Genomic DNA, 20,564 nt, shown 5'->3' with positions numbered 1-20,564 from the left:
GAATAGTTAGGACGACGGTGAAGTTACTGATTCAACAGACAAGCACCCTGCCTACATTTCGTGAAAATAAGTAATTTAAGGTGCCTCATAAGGTCTAATATAGTATGCAATCCTGCAGTATGATATATATATGTAAAACAATCTCTGTGGCTTTTACAAAGGTGTTCTTTTTTATGTCACCTTGTAACTATGCACTACGTAACTAGAAACTACTTATTGCTGATTATTTACAAATCCATGTGCTCACCAAAGAAGGGGAAGAAAGACTGGTGCCTCTTCAAAATAGGCCACATTGTGTATAACAAATTTTTGATACTGGACCTTTGTCCAGTATATTTGTTTAGTATCTTTTCACAGAAATATGACCTTGTAGTAACTTTAGGCTTTGAGAAATTGATGGTGGGGTTAGACTGTTCAGACACAGACCTCCAGGGCCATGTTAGATGCCCTGGGGTATCCTCCCCAGCCTCCAGCAGTTGCTTTTCACAGGATCAGACCTCTTACATGTTAGAGCAGCTGAATCACTTCCCCAGCTGAGAAAGCTCCTCTTTCTCAGATGGTACCTGCTCAGATTTATCAGGTGATCAGAGTTCCCCATTAGTTGATCTACAACTTAATGACTAACTTCCAAGACATTTGGACTGGACGAATTCCTTAAGACAGTCTATATTGGGTCCCAGGGTGTTTAATTCAAATAGATTGTCTCTGAAGTTTGTGAACTGCCATTTCTAGCCAAAGTAAGAATTACTCCTTCTCCATATTCAGCTTCTATTCCACCATGGAAACAAAAGAGAAAAGCAAGCAGCTGAGACCAACGTTCAAGAAATTTTCTGTCTGACAGATAATCAGTAAAACAGACTTCATAAATTTTACACAGATGAATCCCCAAATCCAAACAATCTTCAAACTGCATGTACAGAGTATGCATCAAAGTATCTTGAGTAATATCCTGTCTGCACTGAATCAGTGCAATACTCATTAATTTCAGCATGGCTTACATTTTCAGCCTGAGCATGCTACTGTTTAGAAAGATCCCTGAAATCTCACCGAGGCCCACTGAGCAGACAGCATATTAACCGTGATCCACATTGAATCACTTGATTAAAAATACTTGCCCTATAGCCCTTTATCATATTCATCTGAACTGACAAGTTTAATTTTCTTTAGTCCCCAAAATGACAATGAGACTGAAACATTAGATAAGGAAATTAAAACATAGCAATTAGTTTCTTACAGTTTCGTACCTTACATCTAAATATATCCGTGATTTCTCTATATGATAACATTTTAAACTAGTTAAGCCCTCTATCTTCGTAAAGCAAAGGATGCCATTTTAGTGTTGTCCATTGAACTTGCTCTTACTTAAACACTATGATTCTTCTCTAAAGGTTCATCAGCTTTTAAAAAAAAGTCCTGCTTTCTATTCTTCCTTTTCCCAAACCACTGAAGTATTTAAGTAGAAACATAATTTTATTACTTTAAAATCATTGAGAAAAATGTGAATTAAAGTTCTTATATGCTAAAACATTAGGCATGTGTTTTATACTTTTTATGGATAAGCATCAGAGCATTCAGCATGCTGCAGCACTGAGCTCCTGAATAACTTTTTTTAAACAACTGGGGTATGAGTGCAGTCTTCATTCTTAACGGGCCTTCTTGATGGCCTGTGAAAAAGCCCATGATATGTACAAGACAAGTTACCTTCCATGCCTGAATCACAGTGTGATATATTAAAAAAAAAAAAAAAAAAAAAAAAAGCTAAAAAAAGGACCCCTAGGTCAACAAGTTACTCTATGAAATTCAGGATTCCTGAATTATTTTCTCCAGTACTTATCTGGAAAGTTCCTAGCTAACAGACATTCATTCAGATTAGAAAGAATTTCTAACGACATTAAGAAAAAAAAAACCAACTTTGTAAGTTTAAATTATTTCTCTTGGTATTCCTGTTTAACGAGGACTTGCCAGTATTATTTAGACACCTCACTGACCAGTCACACGCCATTTCTGGCTAACAGAGACCCTCTTGCAATGAGGGGTCACCAAAGTATCAGTGTTACAGATAAGGATGCACATATTTACAGAGCAAGTACAAATGTGGGGCAAGTATAAAACACTACTGCTGGCCAGATTTTTAATCAAATACTGTGGTGGGTTGACCCTGGCTGGATGCCAGGTGCCCACCAAAGCCGCTCTGTCACTGCCCCTCCTCAACTGGACAGGGGAGAGAAAATAAAATGAAAGGCTCGTGGGTCGAGATAAGGACAGGGAGATCACTCACCAATTACCGTCACGGGCAAAACAGACTCGACTTGGGGAAAAATTCATTTAATTTATTACTAGTCAAATCAGAGCAGGATAATGAGAAATAAAACCAAATCTTAAAAACACCTTCCCCCTCATCCCTCCCTTCTTCCCGGGCTTAACTTTACTCCCAATTTTCTCTACCTCCTCCCCTCCCGAGCAGCGCAGGGGGACGGGAATGGGGGTTTGGGTCAGTTCATCACACGTTGTTTCTGCCGCTCCTTCCTCCTCAGGGGGAGGACTCCTCACACTCTTCCCCCGCTCCAGCATGGGGTCCCTCCCACGGGAGACAGTCCTCCACGAACTTCTCCAACGTGAGTCCTTCCCACGGGCTGCAGTTCTTCACGAACTGCTCCAGCGTGGGTCCCCCGCGGGGTCACAAGTCCTGCCAGCAAACCTGCTCCAGCCTGGGCTCCTCTCTCCACAGGGCCACAGGTCCTGCCAGGAGCCTGCTCCAGTGCAGGCTTCCCACGGGGTCACAGCCTCCTTCGGGCATCCCCCTGCTCCGGCGTGGGGTCCTCCACGGGCTGCAGGTGGAGATCTGCTCCGCCGTGGACCTCCATGGGCTGCAGGGGGACAGCCTGCCTCACCGTGGTCTTCGTCACCACGGGCTGCAGGGGAATCTCTGCTCCGGCGCCTGGAGCACCTCCTCCCCCTCCTTCTTCACTGACCTTGGTGTCTGCAGAGTTGTTCCTCTCACATCTTCTCACTCCTCTCTCTCACTGCAACTGCAGCTCCCCTGTAACTTCTTTTCCCTTTCTTAAATCTGTTATCCCAGAGGTGCTACCACTGTTGCTGATGGGCTCGGCCTTGGCCAGCAGCGGGTCCGTCTTGGAACCCGCTGGCATTAACTTTATCGGACAGAGGGGAAGCTTCCAGCAGCCTCTCACAGAAGCCACCCCTGTAGCCCCCCCCCGCCGCTACCAAAACCTTGCCATGCAAACCCAATACAAATACATTTTAAAATAAATCAAAAAATGGTACAAATACATGTGAGCAGAGGTCAGAAGAGAGATTAAATACCTATATGTTCAGATGCAAAGCTTCCACTCCTTCCATTCACTTCTCAACCAGTCCTCAAGCTACAGGGATACAGTGTTGAGCTTCAGATGCTAATATTTCCCAAAGAGCAGTAACATAGACAAGTGAACAGCCCCATCTAAATGTCAATTAAGGATCCAGAGAGAAGCCCTTCGAAGCTGTCGAATTTAAGATTCAGGACTGAGCACTCTTAATGCCAATGCCTGTGAGCACTCTTAATGCCAATGGGACAGTGGGAATTATGCCCTGCTGGTGCTCTGCAGGCAGACTAGGGAACCTTACAATGATGTTAGAAAAACATTATCGTTGCTGAAAGGAAAACAGGTGTCAGGATAAGTGAAAAACTGTGAAAGGCACCAAGAAATTAATGAAGCTTTTTCTGACTGTCTCTAACGTGTTTACATCAGGACATTTCACCTCAAATAGCAAGATGTGTTTATTTAAACAATCGTAGGTATCTTAAACCAGGAGGTTATTAAAAGAATCTTTTTTGCTGCTTGTTTAGTCTAGCTATAAAAGTAGGAGCAACCTGAGACAGGATGCAGCTGTGAAAAAAAAAGGCAGCTTTGTGGAAAGAAGATACGTGCAGAAGGGGACTACTATGATGACGGGCAGAAATGGAGACAAAAAGTGTTGGCTGGTTTAGCCCCAAAACATCTGAGGATGTCTGAACTGATTTAAAAAAGTGCTAAATGAAAGAATGAATGCTAATGGAACATGCTGGCACAAGAACAAGGATGTACTAGGTGCACATGAATAAATGTCATTTGGAAATTAGAGTAAGGTGTCAAACCATCAGAGCAGTGACGTTCTGAAACAGATTTCCAAAATGAATAATAATGGCCACTTAGTTTTTAGATCGACCTTGATCAGTTTATGAATTATGTATCACATGATGAGGCTGTCTGTGACAGAAAAGGACTCTATTTCATGTCCCAAAAAGTCACCTCCAGTCCCACGGAATTTTTTTCAGATTACCAGGAACCAAAAAAAAAAAAAAAAAAAAAAAAAAATCACCTTGGTGAGCGTGCAAAGATTTCTGTGCCTCATTTTTTGAGGCAGGAAAATATTATTTTTCTCTCGGAAGATATGTTCTTGAGTTTTACTTCATTAACACTTGTAGACTGCTTTGAGGTGACTGCATGGAGGCTGCAACAGAAAATCAATTAACTTGCGACTCAAAATCCTGATTTCAAACACTGCTTGCCTGTACTGAAACCAGATCTGTGCACTAATCAATTCACTTCTCGGATATTCCTAATTGTATCATTATAACTTCATGAAGGTCACTGATGTCTTACAACATTATCAGAGTTGTACCAACAGTAAAAAGTCAACCATAATTGTATCATTAATTGATTTGAAAAGGATCATCTAGAGGTCTAAATATAAAAATCACACCTGCAGATAACAAATCAATGACTCATTTTAGAGTGACATGCCACCTCCTATTTTTTTTTTCCCACAGAAGGTAGTTTCATACAGGTTTGTAACATTTGCCATTAAGCAGTTGTAAGAATTTTAAAAATTGCCACTGATACAGAAAAATATTCAGGTATTCCTTTTCTAGCCACTATCACAGTGTACGAGAGAACACCGAAAATATTTCTAATGGACCGGTAAATACAGTTGCAGAACAGTGGAAAATTTCCGTCCAACACAGGGTCTTATGACCCAAAGAAACAAAGTAAATTTTCTTTTCACAATTAAAATCTTAAGCTGTGTTTGAACTGGTACCTAGGAATTTAAACCTAGTAAATTCAGTTGGCTTTTCTCTTCTACTATGGTGTCTAAAATAAAAAGTAACTACAAAACAAATATAGTTGAAAGAAACATATATGCGAGTTGCTGTTAAGAAAAGGATAAAGGTTGACTGAAGTTAAAGAAAGTGTTGGTTCTCCGTCTTGGAAAGATGCTAGGATGTATCAGATGATTTTATCTGATTAAGTTAGACTGTCCAGTGAACAGCCAAACTGTCCAACATCGCAATGTTTGTTCTCTGTTGCACTTCAACTGTTGCTGAGTGTGGACATTGAAAGAAAAAGGAAAACTAAATAGCCTGAAGAAAAAAAAAAAAAAAAAAATCAGTCTGGAGTTTGTTTCCAGATACCTGTTATCAGAATTAGCTTCTAGTCTAATCTAATAATCCAGGGTTTGTATTTAAACCATCACTGGTGGCATTCAGTTTATTTAACTCCAGGTGACCATGCCATTCTATGCTGCGAAAGTTCATGGCTTGATTCAGTTGCCTAAACCTAGATATCCAGCAGCATTTGAGAGGCCGTAGGATAGCTGAGGAAATCTGTAAACACGTATGAGAAAGGATCAATGGGAGACCCGTGGCCTTCTGTAGAGGCAGCTGGAGGCCAGGAGGGAAACCTTAAGGCATCTAAACCAGCACTGGATGCCTATGGTTGGAAAACTGAATCGGGCCCCTACTTGATTCAATGAATGGAGTCTACAGAACAACTAACCTCACCCTACAGCTGATGCCCACACTTGGCCACATGAATTAACATCCCACTGCGCTATTTCAGATAGCTTTTTTGCTGCAAAAGGAGCCTAGATATCCTGCAGAGATGTAGTTAATAGCTTACAGACACACCGTAAGTCGGGTGAGCCAAATCCAACCCTTGATATCTAAAGAAAACAAAGAGCAGAGCAGAAAAGCAGCTTTCCTCTTGCAGATTCCAAAATAATTTACATATATCACTACCAGTTGCTTTGCATGGACTATCTATTACTTTGTGTTTGTAAAACATCAGTCTCAGTAGACCTGCTCTTTAGGTACTTCTGCAATAAACAATTAAAAATAATACAACTCCCTCTATATTGGACAGAAACCATTTAACAGCTGACAGTACTGCTACATAGATAAGTTGCCAGGGACAGCAAAAAAGTAATCAATCCACAAATCCAAACATTTTCCTCTCCTAAAATATAACAAAAGGAACTGAGATGTTTCAAAAGAAAACAACAAACCAGGCTGGGATAAGAGTCTTATTTTCAGAACATCAAAGAGGGAGTCACAAAAAGAAAATTATAAGAAACGAGTAAATAAATCCCATCTTAATTTTCCCTCAGTATGACCTACGTATTTACATTGTATTTGCTATTGCTGCAATCACTGTGCAGGAACAATTTCCTAGACAATACGGGTCCATATTTTGAAGCTGTTGCTACGCTACTGTGCTATACCCAGCCACAGTCGCTGCTGGAGCCAAAAGCTGAAGGTGGCACAGGAGTGTGAGCTGAAAATTGATTCACAGACCTTTCCGGAGGCAGAAAAGGTGCATGAGCAAGGCACAGACTCAGCAGAGGTCAGAAGCAAGACCTTTTACTCTTTGTATCCAAAAGATTAAGTAAACTGCTATGCCCTGCTGCTAAAGCACACGTTCTGTTCATGACTGATAGTTGGGGAACTGGATGTTATCTGTTAACAGAACTGCCATTCGCTAATCTTTTCACACAAGCACACAGAGTAATTCAGATAAGCATAAATCAACGTATGAAGAGACCCACAACACAGTTTTCCTCCTCAGAAATAAGGGCTACATAGCTACTAGGTTTACATGTTAAGTCTTAAGAGATTACCAGTCTCCTATCCACAATAGGGTGTAGGAGGCAGCCACAAAGCCATGTTGTGTCTGCATAGTATGGCATGGAGATATTACAGGTGTATCTCTATTTTCTGAGTTGGTAGAGCAAAAGCGTTGGTGATAGTATGTTCCACATCGGATTTATATCAGAGCAATTCTCTGACTTCAAAACCATACTGTTTTCAGTGACGGTGATCAGAGTCTGATTACATCACTCAGAGAAACCTCATGCTCTTGAAGTCAAATGGCAGGCGCAAACTGTGCAACAGTACTGCGTTACAGCTGCTTGCAAACAGTTGAGTAATAAATGGTTGAGACCGTTACAGAAGCATTTATTGGGAAAATACCAGGGCTGGAAGATGAACTTTGTAATCCCAAACAAAATGTTAAAGGATGCACAAATATGCTAAAATACAGCAGATAAAGTGTCCCGACGAGAGAGTTGGACAGATGACGAATTAAAGAGGCACTTGCTGTAGTAATTTTTATTGGCACTGCTAAATATGCTACCTGTACTTGAAAACTGGAGCTTAAGAAATCTATAAATCAACTGGAGAGAGACTGGAAAAGGTAAAAAAAAAACCCAAACCTAAAACAAACAAACAAAAAAAATCCATAACACACCAAAACACTCAAAGTTTAGAAATGATGACTCAAGCTTGAAGGCAGGCTGAAGGAATTGAGTTTGTTTAGTCTAGGAAAGCAAAGACTGAAGGAAATTTGATATCTGCCTTCTAATACATAAAGGACCTATCTATTAACAAAATAGCATAACTCAGAGCAACAAAATTTTAATAAAGGAAAATATTTGTCTCAGGAAAATAATTAAGCATTGACAGAGACTAATTGGTATAAGTGCTGAATCTGTATCACCGAATGTTTTCAAAGAAGCATCTGTTATGGACAGTCTAGATAAGACTGAGACACATCACTTGATATTCCAGACTTAACTGTACTTGTAAAGTATCTTAAGTAAGACTATTTGCAGTGAAAAACATCCATTAATTTCATTAAAATTATCAAAAAAGGTATCACGTTAGGATACTGGCTCCCCATTAGTCATTTTTTGCTGTGCACATGTTAACTTCAGCATGTCGCATCTTGGTCTGTAAATCTGCCATGACTGGAGAACTATGAAAATAGTTCTTGGATGTTTTCCTTGCTCAAGTTGCTCAGTTAATAGTATTTAAAAGGTGGATTATGAATCATTTAACGTTTTTCTAAGCTTATTCATAAAACCAAAATAATATTTGCTTACTTCCATTAGATTTATTATAAAAAATATTTTTAAAAGCCAAAATGTCATAAAAAGCCAAATTACTATAATTTTATGTACCTATAGAGAGTTGCACCTGCCACCTGGCTTCAGGCAGAACTCGTTTTACTACCTGCAAACCTCGGTGGAGAAGATATGGTTTAACACCAGCCTTATGTGCTGTATTGGAGTCAATTAAAAGACTACCTGGCTTGCATTGCTAAAAGGTATTTGGACACCCAATTATGCTTGCAAGTATCTACCACCCCGAAACTGCAAGTACAATTGTTTTACTCTGTAGATTATGAGTGTAGTAAGAAATAAGTGGTTGAAAATTCAAAAAACTGATATTCTCATTAATGTCGATATCCATCCCTTTCTTTGAAACCTCCTGCAGGACTTCCTACTGAAAGCTACAAACGTTCATCTATGCTGGGTACTCCTACTTTTCATCTGCCTCTACAAAATGCTCAGTTCTGCTCAGCAAAGCACCGGCGTAACCAGTAACTTAAGACTGCGCATCCACGTGGTTACATTATGATTTGGTTCTCCTCTTTCCAAATAATACATGCTAAAAATTAGCTATGTCCTGGGGCTTCATGTTCTAAACCATTAATACACATTTTTAAACAAAACTTTCTCAACAGATACCAATATGCTCCATAAAACAACAGAAAAGCCAGCTGAATGGGAAGGAGCATGATTGTTGCAGCGACAGAAGCAATTAATCTCACTGTCCCTGTTAAGAACATGGTCTGTCATTCATAAGAGTTCAGCTCAACTTGTGAGTCAGCAGAGAGCTAGCACAGGGTTGTGCCATCAAGTTAGAGCCCTCAGACCTTCCTGACTTGGAATCAAGGGAGTGGGAAGCATCTTGTGAGAAAAACAGAAATGTCCTTTCTTTCCCAGCTACTGACTTAAAGAAATTTTATTAAAGGATGCAATAATCCCAACGGAAACAGCTAAAAGTTTAAGTTCTGATGTACAGAGAAGTTAAAAGCAGTATCTTTCTTAAAACAGCACTCTTAAATATAAGCATTGGTATCCAGTGAAAGGACAGGAGGCAATGGGCACAAATTAAGATACACAAAATTCCATTTAAACATAGGAAAACATATCTTTACCATGAGGGTAGGACACTGGAATGGTTGCACAGAGAAGTTGTGGATTCTTCATCTTTGGAAATATTCAAAACCTGACCAGACATGGTCCTGAACAACCTGCTCTAGGTGATCCTGCTCTGAGAAAGGGGTTGGACTAGATGATCTCCAGAGGTGCCTTCCAGCGTCCACAACTCTGTTACCCCAGCACAATAATCCAACATGCGTGTTTACGATGCTAAACCACTGCATTAAATTTGTATTGTTTGCATAACACAAGGTGTTTATTGCTGAGGGTAAAGAATTACCTTCCTTCTTTTGGGAACCGTGCTTCTACGGCACAAATGTTTACAGAGAGGGTATAATCTGTAGCCAGTCTCAGGTCATCAATAAACCAGAAGGGCAATAATTTTCTTCTGAAAAGAGATGGACTATTCTTTAAACAACAACTCAAGCTTCAGGAAAAAAAAAGTTAAAATTTTCAAAGAAACTCAATCTTCAGAACAAACACACTGCTGAACAGGGAAATACAGCATACAAGTGAAAAGGTTGGACCTCTGAGCAACAGCTACAATTAGGTCAAGCTGTCCTATGCACTTAGTAACATAGCCTCTATGTCGGTCATATTTCTGTTCAAGTTTCAAAGGCTTTTGTTTGAAGAAATTACAATGTTATTGAAAGGACATTAAGGTGGCTGTGACAAGCCTGGACATGCTGGACTCACACAAACATCTCCATGTTGGTACATGATATATTCTGCTATTAAAGGTACAGGGAATTCCTTGATGAAAGCCAAAATTTTTTACCTTATGGCACATCCTGAAATAGTCCACTATGGCACATCCTGAAATAGTCCACTGATGATGACATAGTAACCAAGTACTGATAATCAGTGAAAGATGAGTTAATGCGATTTAAACCTTTTCTTGGTGTCTAGAAACACAGAACGGCCTACAGAAAAGATTATCCAGTCTGACTGAAACTATGGTCCTAATGCAACAATATTCTGATGAAGTTAAATTTCCATTCTAGACAGTGCACTGCAACGAAGCCAGCTAAACTGTAAGTTAGACACCATTTAATCTTCCCACTTTCTCTAGTTTTCAGTCAGCAGCAACCTCTGTCTGACACTCACGTTTCCAGCCACTCACATAGATTTTTTAGTGCTACAAACAAAGGAAGGAGTAAGTAGTGGCAGAATTGTCATTACCACTATTGTCCCACAGCAAAAGGTCCTGCTGTCACTGTTCATGTCTGCAGAAAAGAGCAAATCCAGAAGATTAACCCAATTGCAAAGCAACATTGGCCTCAGGTGGACTAGAGACCATATGAGAAGGGAACCATCTATGAATAATAGCCATTGACACAACTGAGAGATTTGGTTCCTACGTGCAAGAAGCGATAGCCCTCAGGTATTTCACAATTCTTGTTATATATTACTCTACGACCTTCCATTTTATAGCCTGACTTTTGCTACCTAGATAATTAAAGATAGCGAAGCTGGATCTGCACTCCATGGAGTCAGTGCTTTATTACCTCAATACTAGAAAGAAAGAAAAGCAAAAATCCAAAAATGAAATGTCATCAATTTCTCAAGGAATGAAACGCTGTCGTAGGAGTTCAGTTCAGCCACCTACACAGAAATACCCAGTGCCCTGCCCATCAGGCCTCCAGCTCCTGCTGGAGGAGGATCACAGCATGGATCACCTGAAAGCCTCATGTCTCATCTTCCAGCCAGGTAGGGATGTCTTGGGGCTCAAGGACATCTCAAAGGCACTAGGCACTTATTTTTCGGCAAGTGAATAGAGTCCAAAGTTTGTGCTTCTCTCTAGACTAGCTGATAAGCCCCTTTACGGGATACTTGGCTACTCTGCACAACAAAAGCAAGGAAAAGGACTTCCTCAGTTCTTCTCCAGACAGTTCTTTTCAAACTGCCCCTCTTCTCATGTTTCAGAAGTTCAAATTAACCCCATCATCTCTGCTTGAACGGGAGCATCTGCACGCATTTTCTTTTTTCATGCACAGAAAGAGAGGACACCATTATTTTGAAACAAGGCGAACATGAAAGAATAAGGAATAGAGAGATGATTTTAAAGCCAAAATACAACACTCGTGTTGCTAACACCATGAAGTTGCTAACAAAGAAAATATACTCAATTGCTGCAACTTTTAAAACATGTACGTAGGACTACAAGCAGAGATATGAACTAGAACCAACACCATAGATCTTACTTTGTCCATATAATTACCATATTTTTAGCAACAACCGTGATCCAGGCACAGAAACAGGACAGCTGCCACTTCAAAGAGTCATAGAGTGTAAGTACTATGAAGATAACAAAAAGGCCAAGTGCCCTCACACGTGCCGCTCATAGCCCACTTCTACAGAAATCAGTAGCAAAAAACCCCTTGTCGCAGTACGTATGGGCCCAGAACAATTCACAACCCAGCTATCAGTAGATACTCCCTCTCCTGAAGGATACATGCCTTTTTACAAGAGTTGCTGCAGTTATATTGAAATTCCAGAGAAATAGCTGAAGTTTTATGGTTTGTCTTATGCAGAATAAGGCAAAGTAACCTGATAGCCATTTCTAGTTTGTTTGTTTGGGTTTTTTTTAATTTATCAATAATTTAAATTATCTACCTTTATGCAAAAATTACAAAAGCAATCACAAAGGATTGTCACATAGAGAAGGGAGACAAGTAGGGGGAATAACATCAACTTTTCATCTACAGGAAGATATGACACAAAGGAAAAATATTTATATCATAACTTTCTTAATGCATTCAAAAGAATCTCAAGATTCTGTTGACACTTAATGGAAGCCGCTGTCCTTTATCCTACAAGTAAGTGTAGGATAACTTTTTAACTAACTCTGTCTTCCAAGAAATCCAAGATCTACAACAGAAACCAAATGAAGTATTAGGAGAGTCCACCAAGCCATTTGATCTCCCCTAGCTCATACAAGATAATCAGCATCTCACACCAATGCAAAGGTTCTAGTGTGTTCTTGCTTAAATAAACTAAATTAACCAAATACAGACATTGCTGAAAACACTTCTTACTATGTGTGGCAACAAAATCTCTTATCCTGTTTTCAAAGCACCTGTGGAACTGAGGAACAGATTCTGATAATCTTATTTAGGTTGAAAAGTGACAAACTTCACAAGACTTCTGTTGAAATAACAGAACATGGTGTATGGTCCTATTCAAGGGAAACAAGAACTTGACAATTTATCTCTTCTGTAGTTAAAAAGGAGGAACTGTCAGGTCTGTGTTACGGCCTAATAAATATTGAGAATGGTTGAATACAAGAGCTTTTATGAAGGGAAGTATAGTGTTTGTTTAAGAACACAGGTGTTTATGGTTTAGAAATTCAAGTAATACTTTACGAGGTCAGAGAAAGTGTGAAAGTCCCCTCAGTAATTTATACCTAACCTGACATTCATGAAAAATACATGTTAAAATTGTCGCAGAAATACATTAATCTAACTAATCACAGAAATACATTGATCTAAATATTGAAAGAAATAAAAGAAAGACCTCTTTCAGGGATGAGCATTTGTGGAAATTTCATTGCCATTATTTAAACTATATATTTAGTTTTCTTCATAGCATTAATAACTACCACTTTTGAGCCAATAGCTACTAGATAGTGAAACACAGGGATAGCTGAACCAGCTTAACTAAACCAGTTCAAGTAGTAGTTGTCTAGCTGTAACAGCAGGGAGATTTCACAGAATAAATTAATTGCGGCAACAATCAGAATACTTTCACCATACTCATACTTCCACTTGAAGTGAAGAAATCCCAGGCATCTCCACACAACACAAATCTTCTCTTTCTGTGCCTTAAGACATAAGAGGTAAGTGAATGGATTGGCCCCCTGCAGCACGCAGGCAGCAGAGTTGGGAACAAAGCAGTGGGTAGCTGTATTTTACTGATTTGGAAGACACATAGATTGATTTGGGGTTTAAAACTAGTGTATTCTTAGCAGCACCCAAGCTCTTACCTTTACAAACATGAAAATCTCACAATCTTCCTGAAAGTTGTCAGTTTCTCCGAAGTTATTGTTAGGCGGGAACTTGAGGGAAGTTGAAGAGTTGGAAGAAGTGCTCTGACTCCGACGCAACTGGAAATGCGGAGGAAAATGCATGTTGCTCTCAAACATCATGCCCTCTACGTGTTTATCTTCCAGAGTTGGGCTCATCAGATCCATCTCCTGGTATAGGTGGTCTTCGTCAGCACCATGGTGAGATGAAGAAGAACCATCCTCCCCATCAGCCCCATGCTGAGAGGCCACAGAATTACTACAGCTATCTTCTGAGCTCTCCTGAATACTATCCATGCTCTGTAGGATAGCAGCGAGGGAAGAAGGAGATGCTGGATCTTCATGGACATGATCATAAAGATTATGCCCTTTGTCTTCCTCACAGTCTGGAATCTCATAGACATTGGCATTGTTAACGTTTTGATAAACATTGGTAAAGACCTGATCTTCCATGACTGCTGGCTGGTGAGTTTTGCCTGCCTTCTGGTACCTTAAAAGACTACAATTAAAGTGAGATGTCGACAGACAAACGCTCTGTAGGAGGAAGCAGAGTCTGTGGTATGCTTTCTGAACGCTCTGCTACACATGGCAGATCTCCAACAATCATTTACTGAGAGCTTTAAATCAACAACTACACTTCCACTGAAGTAAAAGACAGGGCTGTCTCACTTTTAACCCCTTTGTTGATCTGACTGCTGGTAACTATATCTTAGAAGCTGTAATCACTTGTTGTTCTTCCAGATATAGCCTGGCCAAGTATAGTGAAAAACAGCTGAAGCACCTATCAGTACTAGAAAGCTATGGTAAAAAATATGTATTCTTTCACAGGAAGTCAAAAATAGTTTTACTGGAAATCTTATGAACATTTTGTGCAAAGAGGTAGAAATGCAGACTTCACCCATTTACCCATATTTTCAACACACAAAAGCCTAGCTTCAAGGAAAAGCAAGGCAAAACTGCCTCAACAATACAAGCAATCATCTGCAACGTTTCAGTGGTTACATACAACATCAACAACAAATGATGATCATTTATAAAAAACTACAAATAAAAAAAATTATAAAGTGGTATATCCATGAGAAAAAAGCATCAAATGTGAACTCTTTCCAGTTTTGCCACTGGTTCACTTGAAGACCTTGAACCACCCACTCACTTCACATTTAGCGACTTCATCCTCTCATCTATAAACTAGGGCCAAAACTGTACAAAGTTTTGTGCGCTGCCCTGGAGTCTAGGAAAAGAAAGCACTGAATAAGCATTAACTATTATTACGTATACTTAATATATCAATTACTTATAATCACATTTAGGTTATATATCTCCATGTCATAAGACGTAGACCCAAGTTGCCAAAGTTGGGTTAATGCCACTTGACTTTAGCAATCTAGTTAGCCACCTTGTCTATACAGTTCCTTTTCTCTAAAGGATGGAGAGACACACAAAACTCCACAGAATCTAAAGAGGATGAATACTTCCAGCTTTAGCATAAAATTAACTACCCTCTTAAAGACAGATAGACATTCCAGAGCATCTGAAATCAACGGAGCTGAAACTCAGTAAAGATCCAAATCTGAATTTATCAAAGTTATGAAAACTTCAGACCTTATTGACTAAAGACTTTTTATCTATATGTTTACTGCATCTGGATTGTGTAGATTATTATGAGAATTCTTAGAACCTAATCTGATCTTAGAATCTAAGGGGGCCTACAAGAAAGCCGGAGAGGGACTTTTTACAAGGGCATGTAGTGATAGGACAAGGGGTAATGGCTTTAAACTGAAAGAGGGTAGATTTACATTAGATGTAAGGAAGAAGTTCTTCACTGTGAGGGTGGTGAGGCACTGGAACAGATTGCCCAGAGCAGCTGTGGATGCCCCCTCCCTGGAAGCATTCAAGGCCAGGATGGCTGGGGCTTTGAGCAAGCTGGTCTAGTGGAAGGTGTCCCTGCCCATGGCAGGGGGGTTGGAACTAGGTGATCTCTAAGGTCCCTTCCAACCCACACCATTCTATGATTCTACGAATTATATTTAACCTTTTGGGTTTGAGCCAAAAGGAAAAATAAAGGTGTTTTCCTCCTGACCCATCCTTGTAACTACCTGAGAGGTAACTGCCACAGCCAGGTTGGATTTCTAAAAGAAACACAGAAGAGAGGTTAGAGAGAAAGATTGTAATTCCAGCCATCTCCAAACAGAACAACCAGGGGAACACATATTGTTTCACATGGTAGAGTAGCAGGTGCTGCCTGCCTGAGATTTATGATTGTAGTTTACTGTCATTATTCTTATATCGAACATTTTAGACTACTAATAAAGTTAAATATCAAAAGCAAACCAATACTTCAGCTTATTAAACTTGGATTCACCTTCTAAGGTTCCTAGATAACACCAAAAGTGCCAAAATCATAGTCACAACCAAGTTTAATCACTGTAACAGTGAGGAAAAACACTACAGCAGAATTTTAATTCCCTACATGGAACCAGCAATACAGTACAAAGATGCAGGTAAGTATCAGAGATCAAGGAGATCTCTTAGCTCATGAGTGCATTTCTGGCCTGATGCAACTCAAGGACTTCAAGGATATGTAACCCATATCAAGGCCTAATTTCAGCTCTTACTACCCACAAATTCCTGCCTGGCACAAGTGGTCCATCAGCAAACAGAACGAAGCGCATCTCCGAAACACAACTCAGCCACAATTCTTCACGTGGAAATCCTGAATAAGAGATTCTGAAACGTGCGCTGCGTAATCTGTATTGCAAACTTCTAGCATTCAAGAGCAGCTATTAGGCTAATGATAAGACTGATTTAAAATCATGAGCTTAAATTACTAAAGCTCAAGAAACTTGGGAAAACCAATGAGCCAACTAGAAACTTTTATAACTTTAATTTTTTTCATGAATATTTTTTACTTTTAAGGAAACACTTGCATTTCTTCACATTTTGTAGAAATACATTTGTATTTCTACCTGCGTCTGTTCAACTTGCTCTGAGCATGGCCTTGATAAGCGACTCCCACTGATCTTCAACCCCTTCTTACAAGGAGCGCTTGCAGGATTAAATATGCTGGGATCATAAAAATTCCCTCCTTAGTCACTCTGCTGGCAAATAACTTGAGGAAGAGAACACAGACACATTCACAACGCAAAACAAAGAGCAAAGGCCAGTTGCATAGTATTAAATCAAATGACTATTTTTTTTTCCCTCCACGAAGAAGACATTAACAGGATGCAGCAGCACCTGCTGGAGGGTATAAAATATCACAGGTAAAACAAGGAATAAGAGCGTAACGTATGAGTATTATTTAAAAATAAATAAATACAGTTGATGTGGATTTCATTAGTCAGAAATGTGAGTTACCTAAGTTCTCCTTTTCTCTGCCCCACTCCAAAAGCAAAGTACCATTCAGCTCCAAGATCCAGATGTCATTCTTGTGACAGAGTGATAAAGCCCCAGAGTAAACTTGACTGCACTTAAGAATTTATCCAGGTGAAAATCAGGTGCCTTTCAAATCACATTATATGAACCCACAGCTGGTTTACAACCCTTACATTTCATCTTCAGGGAAGACAGAAATAAATTTTGTGCCACAATTCAAAAGTTATGTGACAACAAACGAGATCAAAACTGAGGCGCCCACATTGTGACCTAGGACACTGGCGTCCTGGCCTGCTCCCCTGTGTTCTGTGCTGCTCCCTCCCTATTCCCCTGAGAAAAATGCTCTGCTCCAGCAAAGGAACAGGGCAGAGCAGCTATGTGTACATGCATCCAGTGAAATGGGACTTCTCTCCTGCAGAGAAGTGAGAGAAAAGAGGTTGTATGAGGCAGGAGAGCAGAAAAAGGTCTCGGCACCACTTTGTGCTCCATTCTCCATTGGAAAACGAAGCCCTCTGAGTAACTGTCCCAGCCCCACAGCCACAAGAATGGAAGATTACAAAAAAGAGAGATCACCAATTTCATCCATTCCCTACATTTCTCTGCTCCCAAGTCTAGAAGGTGTTGAATTAATGTGGTAGTTAGTAATAGCAATAGTTTCCACTGTTAGTTCTGTAATTCAAGTTGTGTCACTTACCGTTGCACGTACCATCTGTAGCCATGTGAGCCATCCGATAACACCGGTTACTTGCTTTGCAGAAATACAACTAACCACATAAACCATAAGCAGCAACATTCATATAAGGACAAAGAATGTGAGCAACAGAACTCCTCATTTTCAAGGTTTATTTTTTACTTCATGACTGAATTTCCGTTTTTACTCTAACCTTATTCTTTTTAAAGCAAGAAATACCAGAATTCACATGACCATAACTCCAGTTAGTATACATAAGACACAAGTTACAGTCAACCAGTAAGATCTCTTAGGTCTCATTTTTAGAAACTTTGTTTAAACTTAGTTTAGCTGTCTGTTGTTCAGCACCTAGATTAAGCTAATCACTGATTCTTTCTACAGTCCAATGGACAGCGATGGGCATCTCAGAGTATGTGATAAAAAGAGGTGGAAAGAATTATGTCAGTAGGAGATTAAGTATATTCTGGAGATGGTCTTTATTACTGCAAAACTCAGTCATCTGAGCTCCCTAAAATAGATGTCTTTTTAGACAGCAAGGTTGAAATTCACCTACATTTGGAAGCCTACAAATGGACATCAAAACTCACGCTAGGAACCTAGACAATTGCCTGGTTCACTCTACAGAGATACACAGAGCTCAGTTCAGTAGCCCAAACACACACAGACATTTACTGGTATTTAAGTTGTTTGCTTAGACCACCTTGATTTTATCTGAAGGACAGCAAATATAGTAAGGGCCCTGAAACACTTGGAATAGTATGTTAAAATCAGACCACTGAAGCTGCTACTGAAACTTCATCTGTTCACCCTGTAACCCTAACAGAAATCAGCACCTCCAGCTTTGACTTATTTTAAAATGTCAAGCAGAAGACCAGCTTGTAAAGAAGTTCCTGCATTGCTAGAGTCAGTTATCCCTCACCTCCAGAGCGGAAGAGAAGGGTGGGAAGAAGGAAGAGTAACAAGAATGTCAGATCCCTAAATAGCATACCTCACATCTTCTCAGGGATTAATAATTAAAGGCAAAAAGCCACATTACACTAGTTAATTCAGATTCCAAATACAACAAGACTTTTACCTGGGTACCCCTTTATTAAAGCCAATAACTTGCATGTCTTCTAGACATTCCACAGTATTGGAAACTTCAACTCACCCATCAGTGCCATGAGTAGCTTCTGTAGTTAATAGCCCTGTTTAGAAATAGCAACCTGTTTCTATTGGAATTTCTCAGGAGGTCATTTCCAGTTGGTTATTGCTATGATTTTAGTGCTTTAATTAAAAGAGTCCTTCAGTTTTATTTGTTCTCCATGAAGATACTTGCACATTTTAAGCAAAGAGCCTGTAAATCTTTCTTCATAACCTAAACAAATTGAGGTCCTTCAGTTGCTTGTTCTAAAGTATCTTTTTCCAGCCATAAGAGAAGCAAGAAAATTGAATAGTTAAAACAAAACACTCAGAGGTCTTGGAAACAGTGGAACCTGAAACTGAATGATGGTAAACAACATTTTTTATGTCAGAAGAAACTGAGGGATCTTAGCATCCCATAGGGTCAGGCCCTTCATATGCACTTAAGAGCACTCAATGCAACAACCACGAACTTGTCCTGGCTATTCAGGATGCTGCTTTTACATAAATAACTTTTTTCTTTGTAAAGCTCAAACATTTCCAAAGCTTTGCAACGTGTAGTTCAAGTGCATTATCAAAACTACACTGTGGGCTCTGGGACAAAGACTGTTTATGGTTTACAGACATATTACAAAGGAGTTGCAATAAAATCATACCACTTTGTTTTCACTCCTGACTGCACTAAAAACCTGGATGAAATTTACCACAAACAAACTTTATTGCATCGTTTCCAGCCTCAGCTTTTACTTATATGGTTAGCAGCACCTCAGCTCTTTACAGTTCATAAACAGTAATGCTTTATTCACTGCCAATCTTGCACTAAACAACATGAAGAAAAGACCTTTATCCTGCATTGAGATCTTTTAGGAAGTCTCCATCTAGGGTACTTTTCTATTTTGGCTCTGTGCTCTCTACAAGAATGAGAGACTCAAGTTCCTCTACCCAGTTATTCCTACAGCCATTAACACTCACCGACCTGCATAATAGGAACAGACTCTGAAAAACAGCACTCTTAGACATCCGAGCATCTGCAGCTCCCCACAATTTTTCAATATGGGAATGATTTGGTGAGAAGGAGGAACAAGACTGTTCAGTATGGCCCGTTCTGCTCCAGCCTTTGGATGGTCACCTTTGGACACCCAAGATCATTGGAACCACGCTGCTATGAAGTACTACCTTATGAAGGACAAGAAGTTGCGTAGGTATGCTGACAATTTTATCTGTATTATATGTGTGCATATGGAGTTAGTTCATCTTCTGAAACACATGCTTCAGCTCAGTTTCATATTAACTGTTGACATACACAGCTACAGCAGGTTCTGTATTCTATTTAAGATGTAGTAAGGAAAACAAAACGCACAGAAAAAACATTTCAGAAGACAGTTCTTTGGTAGACAACTTTGATCATCACAGCATTTCACACAAGAGTCCGCACATCCTTGAAGCAGGCCTCCAGAAATCCATTTGTTGCTCAACTAACACTGACCTGGATTCTGCAGTCTTGAGGGGCTGGCTCATGAATTCAGGACCCCACTGTAATAACGGTGATTCACTTTCACCCAGATTGTGCTTTGCTACTGACACTGCATAAAAGGCGTATTTAAAGCCAATACATCAGTAAATTTGACTCTGCATAAGACAGACACTTCTCCACTGGGAACTAGACAAACAATAGAAAATTATTTTGCAAAGGACACTCATGTTATCAACAGCTTTTAGTCGTTAAAAATACCAGGAGTAGTCATTGTCAACAGACATTTGAAAACCTGCTTTACCTGCTGCAGGGCCTAAACAATTGTTCCTGATTTGGATGTGTCAAAACCCTTTATCTGTGGTCTTCCAGTTCCTTTCCTTTGTTTGGTTTGCTCTCCAACTCCATAGTTGGAAACTCCATTAGAATACCTGAGAGCCTAAGAAACATTGACATTTTATTCGCCCAACTGCTCCAAGGAAAACATTTTTGTTTGCCTTTAAAATCTGGCATCATTTCAACATCCTTGTAGGTAAACAAGGATGAAACTAAGCACC

At 39.7% G+C, this 20,564-nt stretch overlaps 1 protein-coding gene across 1 annotated transcript in view; it reads right to left on the bottom strand.

Annotated features, from left to right (window-relative positions):
• CLIC5 (chloride intracellular channel 5) overlaps nt 1-13,801 on the bottom strand; it is a 73,826-nt gene extending 60,025 nt beyond the window's left edge. Inside the window, exon 1 of the mRNA XM_050894210.1 lies at nt 13,310-13,801. Coding sequence (XP_050750167.1) covers nt 13,310-13,801 — 492 coding nt within the window. The remainder of the gene's footprint in view (nt 1-13,309) is intronic.
• Between the last annotated feature and the right edge of the window lie 6,763 nt (nt 13,802-20,564).

Source organism: Gymnogyps californianus, chromosome 3 (assembly GCF_018139145.2).
Source record: "Gymnogyps californianus isolate 813 chromosome 3, ASM1813914v2, whole genome shotgun sequence".
NCBI classification, from domain to species: Eukaryota; Metazoa; Chordata; class Aves; order Accipitriformes; family Cathartidae; genus Gymnogyps; species Gymnogyps californianus.
Note: the sequence above shows the minus strand (reverse complement) of the source record. Positions and strands in the feature narration are given on the sequence as shown.